Source organism: Ochotona princeps, chromosome 1 (assembly GCF_030435755.1).
Source record: "Ochotona princeps isolate mOchPri1 chromosome 1, mOchPri1.hap1, whole genome shotgun sequence".
In the NCBI taxonomy this organism is placed as follows: domain Eukaryota; kingdom Metazoa; phylum Chordata; class Mammalia; order Lagomorpha; family Ochotonidae; genus Ochotona; species Ochotona princeps.
The window spans coordinates 13709394-13731418 of record NC_080832.1 but is presented as its reverse complement, the minus strand read 5'-3'; the positions used below and the strand labels follow the sequence as shown (position 1 = coordinate 13731418).

Genomic DNA, 22025 nt, shown 5'->3' with positions numbered 1-22025 from the left:
AACACTGTGTTTTTTTTTTGACACTGGTTTTCTCAGAAGGAAGACTTACTACCCAAGGAAAAGCCGTAAGTTTTCCTTTCCCAAATTGCATTCCGGTTGTTTTGGTTTGTTATGTACCCTTCATTAGTTCCAAGGATGCTTCCAAATAACCGAACACCTCTCCACATCTCCTGGAGTTGGTAAGTACTATGGACCGTTATCTTTCCAATTTCCCCTGAATTAAAGTCAATATATTCCAGGTTTATAATGCACAAAGCCTTTACAGAGGTGGGGCTGGGGGCAAGCAGAAGGGGGACGAGAGGACAGGGAAGGGGAGCAAGGAGCAGGGACCCGTGTGTATCATGCCATGGAGAACTTCAGTTCTGATTTGGGGACTAAGGGGAGGGAGGGAAGGTAGTCTTTGTAAAAACAAGTTTTTTGTTTGTTTTAAAAAGGTAAGTAACATTCAGTCCAATAATACAGTCTCCTGTTCCTTTTTGATGGAAGCTAACCCCGGGTGTTCAGCTTCCGTGACCTCAGAGTCCCCACTGCCCAGCAGAATGGAGCGTCCCTCACCCAGGGCAAAAACATCCGAGTTCTGGTTCTGGCATGGATGTTTCACCACCTCACTGGGAGTCGAGAACGTTTTGTCACACAGGTTGCACTTGTAGGGTTTGTTGGTCTGTACCAGCATGTTGTCCATCTGGCTGCCCTCCTCAAACGTGCACAGCTCCAGGGTCTGTTTGTCCACCATGGTGTAGGTGTCGATGCTCTGGTTGAGGCACACGTGGCGGGCAGCCTGGTTGGCCCTGCAGAAACTCTTGTCACAAGTGCTACATTTGAAAGGCTTCCCGGTGTGTATGTACATGTGCTCCCGCCAGTGGCTCTTCTGGATAAATTTGCGTCCACAGATGGTGCACTCGTACTTCCGCCTCTTCACCTCCCGCTCCTGGTCGGCCTGCTCCAGGTTGTCAATGTCGGCGATGTCGGAGGGCGGCGGCGTCTCTGACTGCTGCTGTCCGTCGATGACTGGGGAGTCGGACACGTGCTGCAGTTCACTGTCACTGATCATGCCCGCCTCAGGCACTTCCAAGGGGTCCTTGCCGAGGTCCGCTGCATTGCTGCAGAGGGCCAGGGGCACACGGCTCTCGCCCTGCTGGCTGGACGGGAAAGGCACCCCAGTGTGAATCTGCAGGTGCTCTCGCAGGCTGCTCCGCAGGGTGAAGCGTCGGCCGCACAGGTGGCAGGCGTAGTACTTTGGGAAGCTTCCGTTCCTCTTCATGATGCTTGGTTTCACGTGAGCAATCGTGAGGGATGCGGGCTGCTCGTCAGAGGATGAGGCTTCCATATTGGTCTCCTCTCCAGGAGGAGGGGGAGGGACGGGAGTGGAAACCAGTTCCGGGGACAGTGAGGTCTGCAGTGGGTCTGAGGGAGTCATGTTTGTCCGATTCAGTTGGGCCAGGTTGGGAGGCAGCTGGGAGAGCTGGGAGGCCTCGGGCACTGGCTCCTGGCTCATCCTGGCAGCCTGAGGCCTCGGATCTCGCCCCAGCTTCTCAGGGACAGCAGGGATCTTGGTGGCTTGTCTCAGCTGGTGATCGGCAATCTGGATGCCATACAAGGAAGAAGCCAGCGGGAAAACCTGATCAGGGTGCGAGAAGGTTCCTTGGCTGGCCAGGCTCGCCTCCTGGATCAGCGGGTAGGCGTGCAGAAACTTGATCCCCTGCTCCAGACGGACAGGATCGATGAGCTGGGGCGCCATCTTCCCCGTGTACATCAAGTGCAGGAGATAGCTGAAAATATCGGGCTGAATGTCAGTGGGCTTCAAACGGACACACTCACTGAAAGAAACCAGAAAAAGACCTGCTGAGTAAGTGGCAAGAGATGTCTCCAACAATAACGCCACGCCCGAGGACAAAACCCACAACAACATGCCCCATTCCCGACTGTTGGCTTATGACATTCTCTTTGCTGTTTGACTGCCAGATCTGTCAGCTACAAGTCTGGGGCACAGGAGGGAATCTTGTAAGTCGCATCAGCCAATGGAGCTCAGGGTGAGCATGAGCCTCACAGCGACACACCAAACCTTGCTGAGCAATCAGAAGTGACCTTGCCTGCTTGCCGCAGCACTGGCATCTCAAGTGATGGGAAGGACAGGGAAGGCTGGCTCCAGGACAACCCTACGCCTATCTAGTGCAGTCACCAGGGACTGGTGGTATTGTGTAGTGGGTAAAGCCAGTGTCCATGCTGCTAGCATCCCATATGGGCACTGGTTTGAGTCCCGGCTACTCCACCTCTTAGCTCTCCCATTTACTGGCTCACTCTCTAAATGTGAAGCAGTCGGGACACAAACAGTGCCCATAAGGGATGCTCACGCTGCAGGTGGAGTAGCCTGCCACAGCACAGGCTCCTGCTCCAGTCCCAGCCCGGTCTCTGCCAATCCGCCTGGGAAAGCAGTGGAAGACTGCCCCAGTGCTTGGTCCTCTGCACCCGTGCGGGAGGCCTGGAAGCTCCAGGGATCCTGGCACTGCTGTGGTCATCCGGGGAGTGAAGCCGTGGATGAAGATTTCTGTCTGTTTCCTCTCTGTGTAAGTCTGCCTTTCAACGAAATTGTAAATCTTAAAAACAAACAAAAGAACAGTACAGTCATCAGCACCAGTCAGCTCTCCATGCACCGCCTCCCTCCCTCCACTGCTTCTCACTGGGCTGGTTGGGATCCCGGGGCCTTGCCGTCATGGAGGTAATGTCAGATGAGTGCCAGGGCAGGTGGGAATCTGCATCTGACTGCACAGCCGCCACACCAAGGTCCTGAGAACACCAAAACTGCCTTGTGTGGCACTTGGGGTGGACTACATCACCTCCAAAATGCCACCAATGGTGGTACTGCTGACTCTCCAACTTAGATTTTTCTGTGTGCACCATTTCAGAAGCACCAGCATTAAGGAAGAATTCCCCCCGAAACTTCCCAGTCATGACAAACTCTAATGCATCCCCGAGAATCCAATGATGTGGGGCTGGTATTGTGGCTTCACTGGTTAAGCTGTCTCCTGTGATGCCAGCACCCCACATGGATGTTGGTTCAAGTCCCAGCAGCTCCACTTCTGATCTAGCTCCCTGTTACTGCACCTGGGAAGGTGATGGAGGAAAGCCCAAGCCCTTGGGCCCCTGTACTCGTGTGAGAAATGAAGCTCCTTCCTCCCGGCTGTGCCCTGGCCCAGTCCTGGCTACTGTCGCCATTTGGGGAGCAAACCAGTGGTGGAAGATCTTTCTCCCCTCTCTCTGTAACTCTGTCTTTCAAGTAAATTAAACAAAATAAAAAATAAAAACACTAGTGATATAAATGTCTGTAGCTCACAGGGCTTAGGCATCACGCACTGAGCGAGTCTGCCTAGAGCCAAGGAATCCTTCAGCTGTACAGACAGCCCCCCTGGAATGCTATCATTTTGAATTCTACGACCTTTGTTTCTTATAACTCCTATAGGTCCTTTGAGCAACTATGTTCATTAGGTTTCAGTGTGCAAAAATACTAGCAGTATACCCCCTCTTCTAAATGTATCAATTTGTTCAGTTTTAGAAAGAAAAAAAATGATTTAACAGAATTTTGGAAGATTCGGAAAGAGACAATACTGCTATCGATGTGTAGACTGGAAAGCCTATGTGCAGCCGCACGAAAATGACAAAGCGTAAAAGCCAAAGAAGAAAAACAAGCATAAAAAAAACTAGCATTCCTTTGGCAATGTGATGGGAAGAAAATAAGTATTTGTGACTATTTCTCTCTCTCTCTCTTTTTTAAAAAGACACACTAATCATTCACAACTCTATTTGGAGTTCTTAAGTATCCCTTTACGTAGGAATATGAATGCGAGTGGTCTTTAAGCACAAGATGTGCCCCAACAGTAATGCATGCAGTGTGCTCGGAGGAAATGCTCTATTTCAAGTAAGCTTCAGGGACAATATGTAGTAAAGAAGGCTTTAGAGATACAATCAACTCTAGGGCCAGGAAGGACTGGGGGCCAACCTAGGACCTGGCAGAGAAATGGGAAAACACTTCTGCCTTTAGATGACTTCACACTGACGGCTCCTTTTCTGGGTAGGCGCTGAAGGGTCTTCCAGGGGAGGGTGGGCCTGTGATGCCCTTCAGCAGACACCCCTGCCAAAGCCCAAAGGGGACTTGCGCAGCAACATCCACGCCAGGCACTTCTGAGCAGCGTCCCTTTGCAGACCAGCGCTGGCGCTCCCACTTGCTGCTGCAGGGCTGTTGAGTGCTCAGTGCACAGCCCTGCACTCTCAGTGCAGCCCCTGCTGCTGGGCAGGGAGCAGCGGGGAGCACACAGCCAGGCCTGCGGAGCTGCTGAGCGCCAGGAGGATGAGCCAGGGGCCCTGGGGCCAGCGAGTGTCTCCAGACACCAATTTATTTTGATTTGTTTACTTCAAAACGTATTCTGGAAAGCAGAAACACATGTGCACACATGCGCACACACACGACAAGAACAAACAGGCGGCACCGGTGAGGTTCCAGTGCCTTGTTTCAGCCCTTCCATCTTGAACCGCTGCTCCTGCCAGGCAGCAGTCTGCCCTCCGCAATGTAATCACATCTAAGTGCTGCCTTTGGCAGGGGTCAGTTTGGCAGGAAACTTTTTTACATAGTAGTTTCAGTGTAGCTACAAGTTATCTGTATGCCTTTTCACAGTGATTTCCATTTTCAAATTCTTCTTCAGTAGTATTTTCTAAAGATTTTATTTATTTTTTCATTGCAAAGTCAGATATACAGAGAGGAGACAGAGAGAAAGATCTTTCACCCGATGATTCACTCCCCAAGTGAGCGCAATGGCTGGAATTGAGCCAATCCGAAGCCAGGAGCCTGGAGCTTCTTCTGGGTCTCCCACATGGATGCAGGGTCCCAAGGCCTTGGGCCGTCCTCGACTGCCTTCCCAGGCCACAAGCAGGGAGCTGGATGGGAAGTGGGGCGGCCGGGATTAGAACCGGCACCCATATGGATCCCGGTGCATGCAAGGCAAGGACTTTAGCCACTAGGCTACCATGCTGGGCCCCTTCACCAGTATTTTAAAATAAGTGTTCAAAAACAATGTGAAACACTATAGTGAGCGAGCCCAGTGTCTCAGTTCATTTTTGCCAGCTCAGTTTGCAGTCTTATGTGATTTCAACACAGAAGTCAGAGACCCCCTAGTGGCAAGTGCAGGACATACAACGGGCACCAAATTCACCTGAAGACTGAGCAAGCAGCCGGGCCACTGTTCCTGACACAGGAAGTGATGCGTCAAAGCCCTGGTTGCCGTCCTGGGTGTGACTCAGCTTGAATTCTGTGCACAGAGGCGGGCACGCTGGCCACTAAGCAGCAGCCCAAAGAGCACATGTCACACCTGCTGCGGTGACACCCACTACTGCTTAAACCTGGGCTTCAATTACAGCAACATTACATGCCTTGGCTCCAAAGGCATTTGTATGCTACCCTCTGCTTGAGGTAAGCCCCTTGCATTTAATTCAAACCTACTACCTTATACTCCTTCCTCTGCAAAATGTTTTTCAAGACAGTTAAATTCTAATACAAAGCCCTGGTGAGCCAGGACCTTGACCTGGGTGAAGTTCAAGGGAACACGCTCGGAGCGCCAAGCCAAGCCACCGCCCTCTGCCTTGGCTCCTTGACTCTGTCCCAGTCCCTTCCTCCTGCAGCTGGCTCAGCTGTGCTCTGTGGTGGTCCTGAGATTCCTAAAACTCAGCTTTTGCCCTCAAGAAACTTGCAAATAAGTAAGGGAGTTAAATACAGGGCGAACAACTCGGACAAGTGCAAGCTCTTGTCAGGTGGCACAGCTGGAGGCTGGGGGTGTCCCGGAGAGGCCCAGCTGATGAAGCTGCCAGGACACGTGTCCAGCCTGCAGGACCCTGCGTCTCCGTGGCTGCTGATCAGAGGAAGAACACCAGGCTACACGTCCTCAATCAGAGGCACGCACCACAGGCAGACCAGTGCCAGGAACGTAAATCCGAGAGTGATGTAGAAAATGAAGGCCCAGACAAGAGTGCAAAAGGGAAGAGAAGGACAAATGTGAAAGGAATTTTGAAGAAAATATGTGTTGGGGACTGCTTCGATGTGGTTTGAAAGCTTTCAGCTCCATTACTTGAGGATAAGAAAACAGGTAAGGCAGGAGCGATTCCGGGAAGAGACCTGGCGCCCTTTATAGAGGCTAAATGAGACGAAAGCAGGAGATTCAACTCTAAATGCCAAGAGGCAGCCTGGGGCCTTGGGAACAAAGTACTGAAGACAGACAGACCTCGGTCAGAGCTACAGAGTGCAAGTCAGCGAAAGAGGCAAGCCGCAGGAAAAGGCCACGCTCCCCCGGAGAGAGTGGCAGGAGGGGCACAGAGGCTCAAGACCCTCACCCACGCAGGGTGGGCATGGGGGGACGGCTAAGCCCAGGGGCAATGGTTATCAGGATGCAGGCAAGAAACCCTTCAGGAGGAAGCAGGCAGCGGCAAAGGCGGTGGCGGACAGTGGTTTTGAAGAGCGGTGACCTTCTGGGAAATGATTTCAGTGGGAGTGATGGGGTGGTAACCACAGCGCAAATGAACAGGAAGCGTGTGGGATAGGAAAGCACACACAAGGACAGAGAGGAACCTTTCCAGCACTTTCCCGGTAAGACACGTGAGGTGCTCTGCAGAGATGCCAGTGCTGGGGGAGCCAGGCTCCCTCCCCGCAGACAGCGCACAGGGTGAGGGCGGCCATGGGAGCGCAGGGCCTGGGAGCATGCGCAGGGAGGAACACAGTGTCCCCACACACCAAGAGGCTTTCTTCTGTAAGAAAGAGCAACAGCAAGGAGAACACCAGGCTGAGATACTGGGAGGCTTTAAGGCAGTAAATAGGGACCTGGAGAAACGCACTTTCAAGCCAAGAATAAATCATGGAAGTTTCAGGAGGTGGTGGGGGGAGGGATGGGGTGCCACAGTATCAGGGCTGGAGGCAAAAAGGGACATGGAACTCACAAAGCTTCCCAGTGGAGGGGTACCCCGAGGTCTCACGGGAGGCGGGTGGGCTCTGTGTCAGACGGGCCCTGCCCAGCCTGGTAGGGGTGGTGGGCAGGGCATCCCCAAATAAAGCACTTGCTATTAACCACAGGGAACTGGGCACCCAGGAGCCCAGGAGAGGCAGAGCCCATGGTGAAGAGGCGAAGACCAGGCTCCGCGGGAAGAGGGGCCTGGCCGCGAGGAAGGCTACAGTCATTCGATTATCATCAACCACTTTAGTTACCTGGTCTGATGGACAAACAACATCTTAAAGTAATTGGAGAATGAAGCAAGAACTGATTTGTGTGCCTTGAAGTACACATCGCCGATTGCAACCGTGCAGTCACACAGGAACCCAAACTCTCGCTGAGCGTTTAACTGCTGCAGTAGAATAAGTCCATGGTTGGCCAAATCCATTTTTTAAAAAATCTGCAAAGCAAACAATTTTATTTTTAAGAAAGGTGATTCACAAATCAGACTGTGTCCTCTAAAGTCACCAACAGTAATTATCTTAGCTGTCAGGCACGGCTAAAGCATTCTACAAATTAACTCGTTTAGATTTCACAACAGCGCCCGAAGTGGATCTGCCATTGCCTCAGGTTGACTGATTAGGTCACTGCGGGTAAATTAGGAGTGTTGCTTAGCAGCAGCGCACAGAAAGGTAGCTGGAGAAGCCCAGGGTGAGCTTTAAATTCCTTGACATCACACATACTCCTGGAGCAGTCAGTCCTATAGTTTAAAGCCCCAAATGCAAATGCTAATGAGCCATCAGAGTTTGTCAAAGCTTCCTCAGAGGGATGAGGGTCATGGGGTGTGGATCACAGCAAAGCAGGGTGAAAAGGCAATCTCCCTGCTGCTACAGGACGCACCTACCAGGGATACGCAATAGCTGACGCATCCTTTCATCTTCTTGCTGTTAACACTTCCATAGAGTGAGGGAAGCGGGGGTTGGTGCTGTACCCTCTTTGTGGTGTTGGAGAAAATGGGCTTCAAGACAAATAGGCAATCTGCCCCGGGTCATCTAGTTAGAAGGTGGGGGAGTCAAAATTAAATCCAAATATTCTGACTCCAAATTCTACAACTGTTTTTATGCACACTTGACCCTAGCCAAGCACCCTGGCCGAATGCATTCCAATCACCACACTGCACCATTTGATACCGTCCCACTGCACACTGATCAACATTATACTCCATATGATGCTTGATGGTGAGAAGCAGTGACTGCTTTCTAAGACTGGGAGAAAGAGGTCTGCTCTCACTACGCTAGCATGGTAACACAAGAGAGCAAGGAAAAGGCAAGCAGAGGAAGGAGGAACTCAAACAGTCCCTATTGACAGATAACATACTTGTCACAGAGATCTTAAAAGAATTTGCAAGAAACGTCTAGAACCGACACATGAGTTTGGTAAGGTCATAGTCATGCAAAGAACCCCAAATCAGCTGCTAATCTTATACACCAGCAATGCCAAAGTGCACACTGAACTTAACAGTCTCATTCATTTACAGTAACTCAGAAAAATGAAATATGTAGGTGTGACCCTAACATGTGCAGGACTTGCATGCTGAAGACCACAAAATGTTGATGAAAGAAATCAAAGATATAAATAAATGGACAGACATACTATATTTACAAGTAGAAAAATCTAACATGCTAAAGGTGTCATTTTCCCCAAAACCTCAGCAAGGTTTTTGTTTTGAAGATATAAAGACTATTTCAAAATATTTAATACAGAGGCAAAAGAACGAGAATTCAATCAATAAAAAATCATTTAAAAATACATAATAATGAAGTGCGAAGAATCAGTCACCCCGTTTCAAGTCGTGTCACATTGCTTCAGCACTCGAGACTGGGTAGACACACAAGTCAGAGGGAGAGGAGACAGAAGCCAGAGGCAGACGCACAGAAAGCTGCGCCACTGAGCGAGGGCAAGGGTGCAGCAGCGAGCACGGAGGACAACTGGCTCCCGCACAAACGGTCCCGGGCCAGCGGGCTTCTGCAGGCAAGAACAAAAACAAGAAACAAGAAAAGAGTCTTAAGTCTTGTACCTTACAGAACAATCAACTCAAACGGGATCAGGGACACAAATGTAAAATACAAAACCATCACACTTCTTGAAAAAAAAAAAAAAAAGAAAGAGAAAAATCTTAAGGCTCTACAGCTGGGTAAAGAGTTTTCATAACTGGGCCCGGCACCGTGGCCTAGCAGCTAAAGTCCTCGCCTTGAATGCCCCGGGATCCCATATGGGCGCTGGTTCTAATCCCAGCAGCTCCACTTCCCATCCAGCTCCCTGCTTGTGGCCTGGGAAAGCAGTTGAGGACGGCCCAAAGCTTTGGGACCCTGCACCCGCGTGGGAGACCCGGAAGAGGTTCCAGGTTCCCTGCTTCGGATCGGCGTGCATCGGCCCGTTGCGGCTCACTTGGGGAGTGAATCATCGGACGGAAGATCTTCCTCTCTGTCTCTCCTCCTCTCTGTATATCTGACTTTGTAATAAACTGAATAAATCTTTAAAAAAAAAAAGAGTTTTCATAACTGACATCCAAAAGCAGAATTCTTAAAAGGAAAACTTGTTAAGTGGTCTTCATCAGAATTAAATAAACTTTTGCTTCATGAAGGACTGTAAACAGTTGAAAAGCTGAATACTGCGATGGAGAGTACATTTGAAAATCTTTGCAAACTACTCCTTTGAGGAATGACCAAGATCTGCAATATACGAAGAACTCTCAAAACTCAACCAAAAAAAAATGTGCAACAGACTTAAGGACATAATTCACCAAGGAAGATATGCAAAGGGCAGTTAGACACATGAAAATATTCAGCTTTATTAGCCACTAAGGAAATATAAACTAGAAACACAATCACTACACACTCATCAAACGGTTAAAATCAAAATTCCCAATACCAAATGCTGGCAAGGGTGAGGAGAAACTGGATCCCTCCTACCTTGCTGGAAGGAGCGTAAATGTGCAGTTACTCTGCAAAGCTAGGAGGTTAAGAAACTAGGCACCGATCAGCACCTGCGCTCCTAGACACCTACTCCAGAAACAGGAAAACGTAAGTTCACATCAAAATGATACCTTCATTTCTAACAGCATGAAACAAGAAGCAATCACTGAACAGTTAAGTACTACGGATAACTACAACTACAGGAAAAAACCCTGATGCTCAGTAAAAGATGGTAATTCTAAGAGGTTATGTACTGTATGATTCTTTTAACATTATTCAAAGGATAGATTCCTAATGGTGGGGCAAGTGGGGAGAGAGTGAGTGGGACCACTGCAGAAGGACACCAGGAGGGATCCTGGGAGAATACAGCCTCCCACAGCCACACCCCCGTCTGCCAGTGGCCTGGGTGTGTGCAGCCGTGTTACAGTTAGCATGACGTTTTTACTTGGGGAAACCGAGCAGAGGATGCAGCAGATCTCTCTGTGCAGCCAAGGTGAGACCACACACGGCAGGAAGGTGGAGAGACAGGGAAAGGCACGGGGCTCCCCCGAGAGCCAGGCGCAGTGTCAGGCTGCAAGGCGATGGGCACTTCAGAGGAATGGCTCTCTAACAGGATGTAATGAGGATGTTTGCACTTAGGGCTTTTCTCCTGAAAGACTTGTGATATTTCCTTCGCTATTTTAGTCAAGTGCTTCTCTCCAAAACACGCATGTGGTCCTGAGACATACCTGTGGTGTACAACTCTGCCAATGTTCCCACCTGCGGCCCCGGCAGCTTTAGGTGACATCATGGTAGCCTCAAGTGCAACACCTCGTTGCTATTTATCTCTTGAGAATAATGATGGAACCACTGTTACTTAAAGGGTGCCACCATTTCCATATGCTGTCTCACTTGATTTCACACTAACTTCAGTGAGATATTCAAGGTACTGGTGATATTCAAGGCATTGGTACCTCCTTTTTTCAAGTGCAAAAAAACAGGCATACAGAGGGTAAGTCGCTTGCCAACATTATCGAAGTAATTTCAAGTGGGCTTAATTCTTTAATTCTTTTTTTCTTGCAAGATAGAGTAACATGGAGAGTGAGCGAGCGAGCACACAAACTAGCTGGGACTGTGCCAGACTGAAGCCAGCAGCAGAATGCCATCCAGGTACCTACATGGATGACAGGAACCCAAGCACTTGAGCGTACACCCATTGCTTTCCCTGTTATAATCTGCAAGGAAGATGAGTTGGAAGCAGGAGCAGCCGGGACTTTCCAACTGGCACTCCAATATGGGACGCAGGTGTCAAGCAGAGGCTTAACTTGCTATATCATAATACTGGCCCATGAATTTTCTTTTTTTATAAAGATTTTTAATTCTTATACAATTGGTTTTGTTTTAGAAACAAGGAGAGATCTCATATCAGTGAATGAACTCCCCAACTGCCCACAGAAACAGGGAAAATTAAGCTCGGCTTGGGCAGGCTGAAGCTGGGAAGAGGGAACTCATTCGAGGCCTCCCACCTGGGTAATGGGGACCCAGACACTCAAAAATCCGTTTGTCTTCCAGGGAGCTCATGAACAGGAAGCTGGAATTGCAAGCTGAACTGGGTTCTGAACGTAAGCACTCCAACAAGGATGTGAGCATTCCAAGCGGAGCCATAGCACTGCACCACATGCCTGGCCCGACAGAGATTTCTGGCACACATAATCTTTGTTTTAATGTTATACAAAAAAAAATTATTTTTTGAAGATTTATTTGAAAGAGTTAGAGAGAGAAAGAGATGTCGTCCATCCGCAGGTGAGGGCTGGGCCAGGCTGAAGTCAGAAGCCAAGAGCTTCTTCCATGTGGGCTGCATGGGCCCCAACACTGGGGTTTCCTACACTGTTCTACTTGGGCCATTAGCAGGGAGGTGGATGGGAAGTGGAGCAGCTGGGTGCTGGCTTTGCAGGCGGTAGTTTTACGTGCTGTACCACGATGAATGTTTTTCAAAGAATTGAGATTTTTGCCTTTTATATTAATGGATGTATGGTATAGCCTTCAATACTTGAGAATGTATGGTTCTCTCATCTCATAAGCAAACCATAATATATGAGTATTATACTTTGAGCCTAAGAATGAAGCCATGATAAAAATGCATTCGAACGTTTCTGTTTCCAGGGAGTCTAGGAGTTATTTCAGGTTCTCCATTCGGCAACATCAAAAGGATCTAAGTACTCGAACACAGAGCTGAGAACGCCGGTGCCCCTGTGGCTCTTGGGGAAGCGAAGACGCCAAATGAAAAGTCGTTCCACGCTTGAAATCCACTTGGGGGAGAGGACATTCACATACAGGTCAACTTTCTGAAACCTTACTTTGGAGACCAGAAAAGCCTGTCTCAAGAAGAGCCACAACAGAACCCTGGACTCTTCCGTCTGTGCACCAGCCTGAGAACGGGGCAGGACTGAGAGAGGGGTGACTCCGCACAGCCCTCGAACCACTCAGCTGACTTTTCCAGTTCCTTCTCTCCTTCCTCCTCATCATGGTCCTTCTGCTCGGTTCCATGAGTCTCTGTGTGCACGAAAACGCTGCTCACGCCAAGGATACAGCACCAGCACCGATGGCTCCGTCCCTCCTCCATGGAAATCGCTGGCTGTCCCTCCACCTGCCCCCTCCAGTCTGGCAAGGGCCTGTCCACACTGTGAGGACCCTAGCTCCCTGGATCTCTTGGAGGCGGTCCAAACCTGCCCTCCTGTGAAGGCTGTCAGCTCTGCTTCCAGGTGCAGACTGGTTTGGTCTGCCCTCGGCGACTCCACCTACGACAGCCCTCAGTGTCTGGGCCACAGCCTCTTAATACAGCTGCTCTTGGGTGAGCTCATCCAGGTACAGTTGGCTGTCCTCAGGAACTGTGTAGGGAAAATCAAACTTAAATCTTTCTGTCCTCTTACCCCACCTGCACCCAGGACGATAAAATCTAGGCAAACAAACCTGTTCCTTTTGTATTCCCAGCTCACTGCATGGTGCCATCAACCATACTTTGACCATCCATACTTAATCTCTTCTGTCTATTCATTGGAAAGGCAGAGCTCCAGAAAGGTACAGGGAAAGAGATGGAGGCAGAGAGATCTTTCATCTGCTGATGGTTCACTCCCCAGGCGACCCCAACTGAAGCTAGGAACCAGGAACTCCATCTGCTTGTCGCAGGGCCATTATCTGCTGCTTTGCTAGGAGCACTAGCTGCCTCAGAAGTGCAGCAGCCAGGACTGAAACCTGCACTCACATGGGACCACGTGACAACAGTCCCTGGAAATCTCAGTTCATCCATTTGTTGTCCCCTTTGCTCAGTCACACAAGCTTCATTTACTGAAATTCTTTACTCCGTTGCCAACTCCTTTCCCACCTCCAGTTTCAGCTTCCGTATTTCAGCACAATGTAATAGCTGGAATGATCTTTCCAACAGGCAAACCTTTTGCTCCAAACACTTGTGCAGGGCCAGGCATGTAGCACAGCAGACACTTCTCGGGGCACCAACTTTCCAAATCAGAGTCCTGTCTACCCTGCTTCTGAGTCGCTTCCTGTGAACACCCATCCTAGAAGGCAGCAGATAATGGCTCAAGTATGTGGGTCTCTGCCAAACTTCTGGGAAAGCATCTGGATAGGTCCCGTGCTCCTGGCTGGAGTCTGGCCTGGCCCTGGCTATTCCAAGTGTCTGGGAAGTAGTTCACCTGTCTTTCTGTACTTCAGCTGACAACAGTTCTCTTGTTGGGGCAAGTATTTGGGTCAGCAGGTGGGATGCTGCCAAGGGTGCCCGCATCCCATTTTAGAGCACCCGGGTTCACATCCCACTTCCAGGGAGAATTTCAGCTTCCTACTAATGCATGTTCTGTCACTCAGTGGCAACAGTCACAGTAGTTTATGTAATTGGGGTCTCATCCCCCATGTGGGCTTGGGAGACCCGGACTGGTTTACCAGCTCTCAACTTGAGCCTGGCCCAGCCACCTGTTGTGAGCACGTGGAGAGCACTCTAGCGAACAGAGCTCTGTGAAAAGTGACCTCACCTCCCATTTATAATGAAGTTCTGAGTATTGGTTTACAGTTCATAATTATGCTGCAGGACAAAGAGCTTGAGAAGAACGAGGACAGACACTTGGGCTGGAGACGGGGGTTTCCTTTAGGATTGTCAAGAAGGGGATCTTGAGCCTGGTGACACAGTGAGATAGCCCCAACAGAAGGCCACCCCGACCTGTGTGGTCAGGTCATTTCCATTGCAAAAGTCACTAAACTGGAGAATCAGGAGAGGAGAGGGGAGATATGCTAGAAAGTGACCTGCAGGAGAGACAGGCTAGGAGCCCAGAAAAAAGAGGACAGCTGAGCTGGTGATGAGGACGGGCAAACACGGGCAGGACTCTGAAGATACTCAGAAGATGAAAAACCAACAGGATTGGCTGGTGGAACAGACAGAGATGGAGGCAGGCAGGGAAGATCAAAGGGTCCCAGAGGGCTGCGCACTGGACTGACTTCAACAAGCGAATAGATGGATCCTGGCGGATCCTGGCAGTTGCCTGAGGTAGCATAGGGGGCAGGGAGCCCAGGTGGTGGGGAAGAGCCTGCTTGCTTGCTCCCAAGCACCTCTCGCAAATTTTTACCGATTCTACCCACACAGGCGCTGACAGTCAGACATGGAACTGAAGACCTGCACAAAACCTCCTCGCACAACACTGACAAGTAAAATTTTAAAGACTCCAACTAAACGAGAACTAGCGTGTCATCTCTAAACTACAACAGTGAGCAGAGAGAACTGGAGACAAGATGGAGAGGCAGGCAGTGCTTCCAAGTGGATTTTGACGGAATGTCTTCTTCAAGTAGGAGAAAACTTCAACAAGATCATAGGAAGATGAAAAAAAAAAATGAAATTCAAGTAAAGTGGAGAAGATCTTCAAAAAAGTATGTAAAACTACCATGGCTAGTCTCTTTCTTCAGTAAATTCAAGGACTACAAGCCACATGAGTAGTCATGTTGAAGTTTTAAAACAAACACTTTCCAAGGTCAAACATTCAGGTCCTGCAGTGCTGTGGTTTGATCCCGCTTTGCTCACAGGATGCTCTCTCGCGGTCAAGCAAGCGCTTCCAGTCCCCACCACACAGCATGTGGCTGAGCCCTGGGCAGGCGGCTGGATTCTTGTTCCATTTTAACCGTTTTAAAGTTCTGAGAGTCTGTCCTCATTTTTTTCTTTTTTAAACCTTCATGTTATTTGGAAAGCAGGGAGAGAGTTCTCCTGCTGCTGGCTCCTTCTCTGAACAGCTGTAACAGCTAGAGCTTGAGGCTGGAGCCAGGAACAGCACTCAATCCCCAACTGAGTGGCCGGAGACCCAAGCACTTGGGCCATCCAGCATCTGCTGCAGCCCAGAGTGCATATTAGCAGCACTCTGGAACGAGGAGCAGGGACAGAGCTGGGAGCCAGGCACTCCAATTTGGGATGCAGGTGCCCCATGTTGCACGTGAACTCCAGCTACTCATCTCAGAGGTGCAGCCGAAGGGGACACCAAAGGAAAAGAAGAACAAAGCAGCTTCGGGGAATTGATGAATTCACCTTTTAAAGAGAATAGATTTCCAAAGACATTAAATACCACTTAGACCGCCCAACTCAAGTGCACTAACAGAATCCTGCAAAGTCCTCGCCTTTATTGAAGTGAAGTATAAATGAATATGGTAATGCATAGGGCACGAGGAAGCATTACCCACAAGGAAGACAGATTCTTCCAAGCAGTGCAGACCACTTACCAGGATGAAAAACTGCTTTTCCAATTACTACTATAAATTATTAATACTGCAGGGCTGGTGAAGTAACCTTGAATGGGGCTGATCATTTGACTTTCAATATATTTTAAAGCTGTATTTCAAAGGTAAGGAAATACATCTTACGTAGTTGTGACAATGGACTGTGTGCTATTCTTGATATTTCTTTAGTCAACCTTCTTCCAGAGTAACTGGAAAAGGTGAGGCACAAACCAACTAACAGTCTCATTTTCACATTGAAAAGCATCACATGTGTAAAAGACTTATCTTTTTCAATTACATTTTGCTTATGTTTATGTTAAAAGCTAGTTTCAAAATTTAAGTTCACATCAAAAGCAGGCATTTCAGGGACACTTTTTAAGTGTTAGGTAGAAAGAAGTAGGTCAGAGATCTGTGATTAATCATTTTTATGATAGTGCTGATGCTGATTTTTAAAAAAAATTATTTTTATGGAAAAACAGATTTATAGAGAGAACGGAGGAGAAAGAGAGAGAGTAAAGGGGGCAGAGGGAGGGACAGAGGGAGAGAGAGAAAGATAGATATCCTTTTGTCCGCCACTTCACTCCCTAAGTGGCCACAACAGCCAGAGCTGAGCCAATCCAAAGCCAGGAGCCAGGAGCTTCTTCCAGGTCTCTCATGCCGGTGCAGGGTCCCAAGGCTTTGGGCCGTTCTCGACTGTTTTCCCAGCTCATAAATGCGGTGCTGGAAGGGAAGTGGAACAGCTGGGACACACTGGTACCCATATGGGACCCCAGTGCATGCAAGGTGAAGACCTTAGCCATTAGGCTACCACACGGGCCAGACAGTGCTGATTCTAAAGGCTTAGTGTTACAGGTGTATTTAAGGATATTTACATACGATCACAGACGGCCACGTTAGACTATTCCTTTGTTAAGATTTATTTACTTGAAAGGCAGAATGACATAGAAAGAGAATTTTCCATCTGTTGGTTCACTCCCCAAATAGAAGAGCCAAGGCTGGGCCAGGCTGGAACTCTGTTTGGGTCCTCAGCGTGGGTGGCAGCGGCTTCGGACACCATCTGCTGTATTCCCAGACACATTAGCAGGAAGCTGGATTGGAAGCAGAGCCGTTGACTCAAATCAGCTCTCAAGTATGAGATGCCACTGTCACAAGCCTTGGCTTAACTTGCTTTGCCTAAATCATGCCAATTTGCTGGTAAAAATTACAACCTATCCGAGCATAAAAAAGATCTTGGAAATATTCTCCAGGAGTTTGTGTTTGGCTTATTGGTTAGACCCAGGTTAGTGTTCAGAGGACATGTTGTGTAGGATTCCTGCCTCACTGCAGCCTCTTGCTGCCCATGTGACAGGCTTCCACAGGGTCCCTGGCTCCTGGTTTTAGCACCCAGCCACTGTGGACTTTCTGAGGAGTGAACAAGCCTGGAAGCAGCCTCTCTCTTTGTCTTTAGGAACAACAAAACTCATCTAACATTTAGAATCGTTGACAATTATTTTTTTCATTCAGAAAAATTAAAAATTCAATTTCTTTTAGGTTTCCAAAGTCATGGCTGGATCCCTGAAGAGCATAAGGACACAGGAAAAGGCGCAATGCCCTGTGGTCAGCTGCATTCTTGGCTGTTTGGTCAAGATCTCGGCTGTTCTTTCAGTCTGCCTTTCTGGCCACAGTCTGGCACCACTCCTACTTGTTTACTTTGCCAGTTTCTACGAGAAAAAGTGGGTGGGCCTGAGAACACAGCGCTGAGGCAGCGGAAATGGCAGGCGTGCCACTGCTGCAGAGGCTGATCGTAGTCAGCGCGCATCACGCTGCGGCCTCAGTGTTTCTTTCACTTCCTACCTCTGTGAAGGGACCTCAAACAGGCTGTGGAAACTGAACCGTAAACATGCTTATTTTGGGTTCTGGCACGATGGCTCCGTGGTTAAATCCTTGCAAGTGCCAGGATCCCATATGGGCACTGGTTTGGGTTCCAGCTGTTCCACTTCCCATCCAGCTCCCTGCTTGTGGCCTGGGAAAGCAGTCGAGAACAGCCCAAAGCCTTGGGACCCTGTACCTGTGTGGGAGACCTGGAAAAATCTCCTGGCTCCTGGCTTAGAACTGAATCAGTTCTGGGCCGTTGCGGTCACTGGGGGAGTGAACTGGTGGATGCAGGATCTTTCTGTCGCTCCTCTGTTCCTCTGTATAAAATCTGTCTTTCCAAAAAAAAACAAATAAATCTTTAAAAATTTTATTTACAACAAAATAAATTTTATATTTCTTCTTGCCCACCAACTTGTTCAAGCCCCCACGTATTCAGATAATTCCAAGCAGGAGAAAGCATATCCAGCTTCTTAGACACCTGAAGTGGACACAGCCAACCACAGGACCACAGGTTCCCCCATTAGGCTGTTAGGATACATACCCCCAATCATTTCACATCACCTTACAAAGGACACAGCATTTTCCCCCCCTGAGTTAGTGTTTTCTGCCAACAGTGTTTTGGGGGAGTTTACATGCACTCTGCTTGAACAGGAGACTGGGGAGGAGGCAGCTGGGCGTCCCACCTAGCGTTGGGGTGCTACTGGTACTGCTGCTCCCCAGCTGTCACTGCGGAACACTGCCTGTGCTTTAGGAATTCAGGTGTTCATCACAGGCCAAAAAACCCCACATAAGCCATGAGATTACTGAACAAGAATGGTCCAATTTAAAGTGATGCAATATTAGTGGTTAATTACTTCCTCCTTCTAAACTACCTTTTAACAGTCTCAAAACACCCTGGATATATTATGGCAAGGTTATTCAGAATGCAAAACAGAAATAACCAGCTAACCTTGGTTTCTGATCAGTTGGGGGAATGAAGATTTAAACGTCCTACTTGTGATTTTATATTAAAATTTAGGACCACACCTGGCTGCGGGGCTTCCCCAGGGTAAAGGTCAGGGCATGCCTCTAGGGCCACCTGGACCACCGAGGAGATGTATAAGTCGTGCTGGGGGCTTTGCTTACAGCTTTATTTACTGAAACCCATGAATAACCCATGAATATGGATAGAACCCACACGGCCACACTAACTGGCTCCATTGTCTGGGGGTGCGAGGAGCCTGGCCCAGCTCCCCAGGCGCACTCCGGGGCGGGAGCAGGGTGCTGCTGCAGGTGCCCCGGGCCGGTCGCGCGGCCAGCTTCTTTCCGCCCTTTTCACTCCACCGGCCGAGAAAAACCACAGACCGCCCCCTCGCCCCCGCCTCGCTTCCTCCTCGGCTCCGGTCGACACTTGTCTCTGCGGCCTTGTTTAAAAATTCATGGTCGCCGGGGAGGTTTGGCGGCCCCAGGCGGCAGACCGCAGCGCCGCGGCGGGCCGAGGGCTCGGCTTTCCCACAGGGGCGGGAGGGCGCTCCGGGCGCCAGGCGGCCCCGCGAGGCGTCCGCCTCCGGAGGGCGGAGCCCGGATCCCGCGGTCCTCCCCGCTCCTCCCCGAGGCCTGAGGGGCCGTGCCGGGCCGCCCTCCTGCCCTCCCCCTCCGGCCCGCGGCCCCGTGCGTGCGAGCCAGCGTGCGTGCGCGCGCCGGCCCCACGTCCCGCCGCGCGAGCGCGCGCGCGCGTGTGTACGGGGACACAATGGCGACGCCTACGCCGCGCGCTGTGCCCGGGCCGGGGGGGCGGGGCGCGGCGCGGAGAGCGCGCGCGAGAGTCGCAGACAGCGCGAGACCCGCGCGGGCCGGAAGCGCGCGTGCGCGCCCCCGCCCGCCGGCCGGGAGGCGGAGCCGGCGCGGGAGCGGCAGCAGCTGTCGGAGCCGCGGCCGCTGGGAGAAGCGCCAGAGAGGCCGGGCCTGCTCCGGTCCGACCGGATCCCTCCCCTCCCCCTCCCTGCGCGCTGCCCTCCCTCCCAGCCCACTTCCGCAGCTCGCGGCCTGGCCGCCTCCGCCGCCGGCGACGGCAGCAGCAGCAGGAGGAGGAGGCGGCGCCGGGAGGAGTACGCACCTGACGGGCCCGCTCCCCGGGGCTCCAGCGCGGGACGCTCGCCGGCCGCCGCCGCCGCCCGGACGCCCTTGGGGGTGGCGGCGGGCAGGGAGGCACCGGCGGCGGCGGGGCCCGGAACGCGAGCCGCCCCCTTCCCGCCCTCTCGGCTTCCGTCCCCTCCCCCGCGCGCGAGCCCCGGATGGAGCCGCCGCCGCCGCCGCCGCCGCCCGGCTCCGGGGATGGTTTTGTCAGGCGGCCAGAGCCCCGGCGGCGCCGGGCGCGGTCGCTCCCGCCCCTCGCTCGCCAGCACCGGGGCCCGGGCGCGCGGGGCGGCCGGGGCTCGGGCCGCGGGGCGGGCGCCCGCCGGCTTTGTTGCCGCCGCCGGAACCGTTGGCCAGCCCCGGCCGCCCTCCGCCTCGGCGGAGCCCGGACCCCGGGACGGCGGCAGCGGAGGCACGTGGGTCCCGGCCCCGGGACGGCGGAGGCCGTGCGCGCTTACCTGTCGGCGGGGAGCGTGCAGGAGGCGCCGCTGGGCCGCGTCGGCCGCGCTGTCCTCCCCGCCGCTCGCTGCTGCTGCTGCTGCCGCCGCGGTCGGTGTCTCCGGCGCGGCGGCGGCGGCGGCGGCGGGGCTTTTCCTGTCCGGTTACGTTAAGGTCACATGACCGAGAGAGCGGAGCGACTCGTGCAGAGAGGCTGCGAGCGGCTCCCGCCGGGGGGGAGAGGCGGCGAGCGAGCCGTGGCGGCCAGGGCCCCCTCCGCCCCCCGGCCGCTCCCCGCCCCCGCCCGCCCGCCCGCCTCCGCCTCCCGCCGCTCCCGCCGCCGCCGCCCGGGCTCGGCGCTCGGCTGCGGCCAAACTCCTGCAAGCCATGTGCAGCGCCGGGCCGGCCAGAACTTGCATCTGCACCGGCCCCTCGTCCGCGTCGGGTGCTTCGGGGGGCACGGGTCCCCGGGCGCGCCTGCCCGCCGAGCGGTCCCTCGGCCTGCGCTTTAGTCCTGGGACCGAGTCCCGTGTGCGCTGAGGTTGTAGTCTGCGGGCTTGACAGCCGGGGGGATAGTGTGCACCGACGGTGCCGGCGGCGGTTGGCGGTCAGCCCGAGTGTCGGGGGCTGCATGCAGGGGCTGCGGGCTGTGCAGTGTGTCCGGGAGCCGCTGGCTGGTTGCAGGAACTGTTCTCGAAGCCGAGGTGTGCGGGCCAGCTGCATGGTTTGAGAAGGGTTTACTCTCCTGTGAAAGTCTGGGCTTCTGTGGAGTGCTCTGCTGGAGTTGGAGACCCTGGTGGTCGTGCTTAACTTTGTGGAGCTAACTTGTTCTGCTACCGCTGCCATTTTGCTAGGGTTTTTATCTTGGTTTTGGAAGTGCAGTTGATGAGGACTGGCATCGAATGATTCGCTTGTTTCCCTGACCCAGAGTCTGGAAGACATGAAGCCTAAACATTGATTCCCCGGAGAGGGAGGCAGCAGGTGGCAGTGTCTGGCGTTAAAGCTTGTTGGTCGGTGTGTAAGCACCTCGATGTGAGTGATGTCCGACCCGCTGGGGTTTAGGCAGCCAGACCCCTAGCACAGAGCAAGTTGCTGAGAGACGGTTGATGTGTGGTATCCTCCAGGAAACCCGAGCTGGGTCTGTGCATGCATTGCTGATGAGGGAGTCGTCTTTGAAGACAGACAGGCAACTGTATAACTGGTGGCCCACAGTAGGCATCAGACTGTCCAGAGCTGGCCAGCGGCCCTGCACGGGCCTGGAGTGCAGGTCCGCCTTATCTTCATAGCAGGTGAAGTGAGCTGACGGATCTTAATTGCTTGGGCTCTTACCTCAGAACGTGTTGGCATTAATGGTGCTGGTGGAGCACTCAGGTGAACAGGAAGCTGGGCAAAACTGATTCTAAAGACTTTTTTCCCTCCAGATTTTGGTAGTTTGATTTATTGGGAGGAGGAGAGAGCGTGCCCATCTGTTGGCTCGCTGCCCAGGTGCTGGCAGCAGCCAGCTCCAGGCCGAAGCTGGGCACTAGTAGCTGTCTGGCTTTCCCCACGTGGGTGGCAGGGGCCCAGCCTCCTGAGCCACGCATCACCTGCTGGTGCCTCATGACCAGGGAGTTGGAGCAGACCTGTCCAAGTCCAGAAATCCCGCGTGGGACGCTGGCGTCTCGGTCTGTGTCTAAACCGCTAGGCCAGCACTTGGCCCACTGATAAAGCTTCAGCTTTAGGCCTTTCATTAGAAACTTGCTGTGGTTAGAACTGGCTTTAAGTCCAAGGAACTGTGTGTGTGACCCCAGTGACAGCTTTCCCGTGGCACGTGCTGGGAGGAAAGCCCGGGGCTGGGTAGCCTGTCAGGAGTGCCCTGTACCACTAAGGAGCTGCTGTTCTAACGGGAGAGCTCGGCTGCCCAGGCCAGCTGGAGTGTGCCGTATGTGGGTTGTTTTGATTC

General features: G+C 52.1%; 1 protein-coding gene across 4 annotated transcripts; it reads right to left on the bottom strand.

The window, feature by feature from the left end:
* Window positions 1-219: 219 nt before the first annotated feature.
* On the bottom strand, window positions 220-20418 carry ZBTB2 (zinc finger and BTB domain containing 2). 4 transcript variants are annotated; one of them, XM_058664407.1, is made up of 3 exons: window positions 20104-20418; window positions 7238-7422; window positions 220-1817 (listed from the first exon to the last, which is right to left on the bottom strand). In XM_058664407.1, the coding sequence occupies exons 2-3, from the start codon at window positions 7408-7410 to the stop codon at window positions 446-448; spliced, it is 1545 nt and encodes a 514-aa protein (XP_058520390.1). In that variant the 5' UTR covers window positions 7411-7422; window positions 20104-20418; the 3' UTR covers window positions 220-445. The 4 variants fall into 4 exon arrangements, with proteins under 4 accessions (XP_058520390.1, XP_058520335.1, XP_058520512.1 ...); XM_058664352.1 differs by lacking the exon at window positions 20104-20418 and adding an exon at window positions 19626-19753; XM_058664529.1 differs by lacking the exon at window positions 20104-20418 and adding an exon at window positions 18480-18653.
* Window positions 20419-22025: the final 1607 nt, after the last annotated feature.

Excerpts from the sequence above, each read along its gene's own strand:
- ZBTB2 (XM_058664407.1), bottom strand. The coding sequence starts at position 7,410 with ATGGATTTGGCCAACCATGGACTTATTCTACTGCAGCAGTTAAACGCT. Across the intron at positions 1,818-7,237 it reads TTGTTTGTCCATCAGACCAG|TGAGTGTGTCCGTTTGAAGC; the intron begins GTAACTAAAGTG and ends GGTTTCTTTCAG.